General features: G+C 54.8%; 1 protein-coding gene across 1 annotated transcript; it reads left to right on the forward strand.

Annotated features, from left to right (window-relative positions):
- The first annotated feature begins 38 nt into the window (after positions 1 to 38).
- Positions 39 to 2,539, forward strand: CBX5 (chromobox 5). Its single transcript, XM_015850350.2, has 3 exons — positions 39 to 232; positions 1,416 to 1,514; positions 2,390 to 2,539. Exons 1-3 carry the CDS (start codon positions 110 to 112, stop codon positions 2,423 to 2,425), a joined length of 258 nt encoding a protein of 85 aa, XP_015705836.2. The 5' UTR covers positions 39 to 109; the 3' UTR covers positions 2,426 to 2,539.
- The last annotated feature ends 372 nt before the right edge of the window (positions 2,540 to 2,911 follow it).

Here is a 2,911-nt window from a genome sequence, read left to right on the forward strand (position 1 = left end):
TTCCCCTTTCCCCCCCCTCCTCGTGGTTTAATGCTGATGCTTCCATAGGGAACACAACACCTGGGAACCAGAAAAGAACCTGGATTGCCCGGAGCTGATCTCGGAGTTTATGAAGAAATATAAAAAGATGAAGGAAGGAGATGGGAACAAAGGGAGGGAGAAGGCAGAGAGCGGCAAAAGGAAAGGGCTGCCCAGCAGTGCGGAGGATATCAAGGCCAAGAAGAAGAGGGAGGTAAGGGGGGGGTATGTGGGGCAGCTATGGGGGCAGGAAGGCAGTGTCACTGTTATGGGGTCAGCACCCCAGCAATAGGAACAGGACCCAGTGTCACCTCTTTGGGGCAGGACCCCAATGTCCTTATGATGGGGACAGGGAACTAGCAATGGGAACAGGACCCCAGTGTCACCTCCATGGGGTCAGGACCCCAGCAATGGGGTCAGGACCCCGATGTCCTTATGATGGGGACAGGGACCCAGCAATGGGATCAGGACCCTTATGGTGTCACCTCTATGGGGCCAGGTCCCCAATGTCTTTGTGATGGGGACAGGCACCCAGCAATGGGAACAGGACCCCAGTGTCACCTCCATGGGGTCAGGACCCCAGCAATGGGATCACGACCCCTATGGGATCACCTCTATGGGGTCAGGACCCCAATGTCCTTGTGATGGGGACAAGCACCCAGCAATGGGATCAGGACCCTTATGGTGTCACCTCTATGGGGCCAGGACCCCAGCAATGGGGACAGGACCCCTATGGTGTCACCTCTATGGGGCCAGGACCCCGATGCCCTTATGACAGGGACAAGCACCCAGCAGTGGGAACAGGACCCCAGTGTCACCTCCAGGGGCCGGGACCCCAGCAATGGGGTCAGTACCCCTATGTCCTTATAATGGGGACAGGGACCCCAGCAATGGGATCAGGACCCTTATGGTGTCACCTCTATGGGGCCAGGACCCCAATGTCTTTGTGATGGGGACAGGCACCCAGTAATGGGAACAGGACCCCTATGGTGTCACCTCCATGGGGTCAGGACCCCAGCAATGGGGTCAGGACCTCTATGTCCTTATAATGGGGACAGGGACCCAGCAATGGGATCAGGACCCTTATGGTGTCACCTCTATGGGGCCAGGACCCCAGCAATGGGATCAGGACCCCTATGGTGTCACCTCCATGGGGTCAGGACCCCAGCAATGGGGTGAGGACCCCGATGTCCTTATGATGGGGACGGGTGCCTAATGTCACCCCAATGGGGCCAGGCACCCAAGTGATGGGCACCAGGAGGACGCCCCCAACCCCATGGCCCTATGAGTGTCACAGTGTAGGGTGATACCCCCCTCTCTATGCCCCCCAACCGCCCCCATACGTTACTGTATAACCTCAGCCCCTAAAAACCTGCTTTTTTCCCCCAAATCCACAGAGCAATGATATCGCCCGGGGCTTTGAGCGAGGCCTGGAGCCAGAGAAGATCATCGGGGCCACTGACTCCTGTGGAGACCTCATGTTCCTTATGAAGTGGTGAGGGTGCTTTGTGACCCCCCCATATCAACATAAACCCCCCCCATATCAACATAGACCCCCCCATATCAACATAGACCCCCCATATCAACATAGCCCCCCCCATATCAACATAGACCCCGAAGAACCCCTCCATTTATCAACATAGGGACCCCCCCATATCAACACTGGACCCCTCCCCATATCAACATAGACCCCCCCATATCAACATAGACCCCATATCAACCATTAGCCCCCCCATAGTCAAATAGACCCCCCAATATCACATAGGACCCCTCATTCATCAACATAGACCCCCATACCAACATAGACCCCCATATCAACATAAGCCCCGTCCATTCAACATAGGACCCCCATATCAACATAGCCCCCATATTCAACATTGACCCCCATATCAACATATAGACCCCCCCATATCAACATGGACCCCCATTTCACATAGACCCCCCATATCACTAGAACCCCCCAATATCAACCACAGACCCCCCACATATCAAACAGACCCCCCCATATCATAACAGACGCCCCCCATATCAACATAGGACCCCCCATATCAACAATAGACCCCTCCATATCAACATAGACCCCCATAATCAACATAGACCCCCCTGATCATAACATAGCCCCCCCATTGATCAAATTAGACCCCCCCATACCAACATAGACCCCCCATTCATCAACATAGACCCCTCCCCATAGTCAACATAGACCCCCCCATTCACATAGAGCCCCCATTGTCAACGATAGGACCCCCCCATATCAACAATAGACCCCCCATTATCAACATAGATCCCCATATCAACATACTTACCCCCCATATCACACTGACCCCCCATCATCAACTAGACCCCCCCCTTATAACCCCCCCCAATAGGCAAGGACACGGACGAGGCCGACCTGCGTTCTGGCTAAGAAGCCAACGTGAAATGCCCCCAGATCGTCATTGCTTTCTATGAGGAGAGACTGACATGGCACGGGCGTACCCCGGGACACCGGACAAAGAGCGCCAGGCTGATAAGAGCTAAGGAGATACGCGAGTACCCCCCCCTTATCCACACAGCCCCCTTATCTCCACAGACCCCCCCCCTTCAGCCGTATGGGGGGGGTTTGTCCCATACAGTGGACATGACATTTGAGGACCCTTTTAGGGGAATAATGGGGGGGGGGGTTTGAGGGGGGGGTTTGGGGGAGTGGGGGGGGGTTCTTTTTGTTAATGTATCGATGTTTATTAACCTGGGTTCCCCCCCCCCCCCACAAACACACACACAAAAATGGTGTCCTGTGCCCCCCCACCCCATACACACGTACCTTTGTATTCCTGCTAAATAAAGGGTCAGTTTTTCAGGTGCGGATGGTTTGTGGGGGGTGTAATATATTGAGGGGGGGCAATGAGTTGGG

Source organism: Coturnix japonica, unplaced genomic scaffold, assembly GCF_001577835.2.
Source record: "Coturnix japonica isolate 7356 unplaced genomic scaffold, Coturnix japonica 2.1 chrUnrandom339, whole genome shotgun sequence".
In the NCBI taxonomy this organism is placed as follows: Eukaryota; Metazoa; Chordata; class Aves; order Galliformes; family Phasianidae; genus Coturnix; species Coturnix japonica.

Excerpts from the sequence above, each read along its gene's own strand:
- CBX5 (XM_015850350.2), top strand. The coding sequence starts at position 110 with ATGAAGAAATATAAAAAGATGAAGGAAGGAGATGGGAACAAAGGGAGG. Across the intron at positions 233-1,415 it reads AGGCCAAGAAGAAGAGGGAG|AGCAATGATATCGCCCGGGG; the intron begins GTAAGGGGGGGG and ends CCAAATCCACAG. Across the intron at positions 1,515-2,389 it reads TCATGTTCCTTATGAAGTGG|AAGGACACGGACGAGGCCGA; the intron begins TGAGGGTGCTTT and ends CCCCCAATAGGC.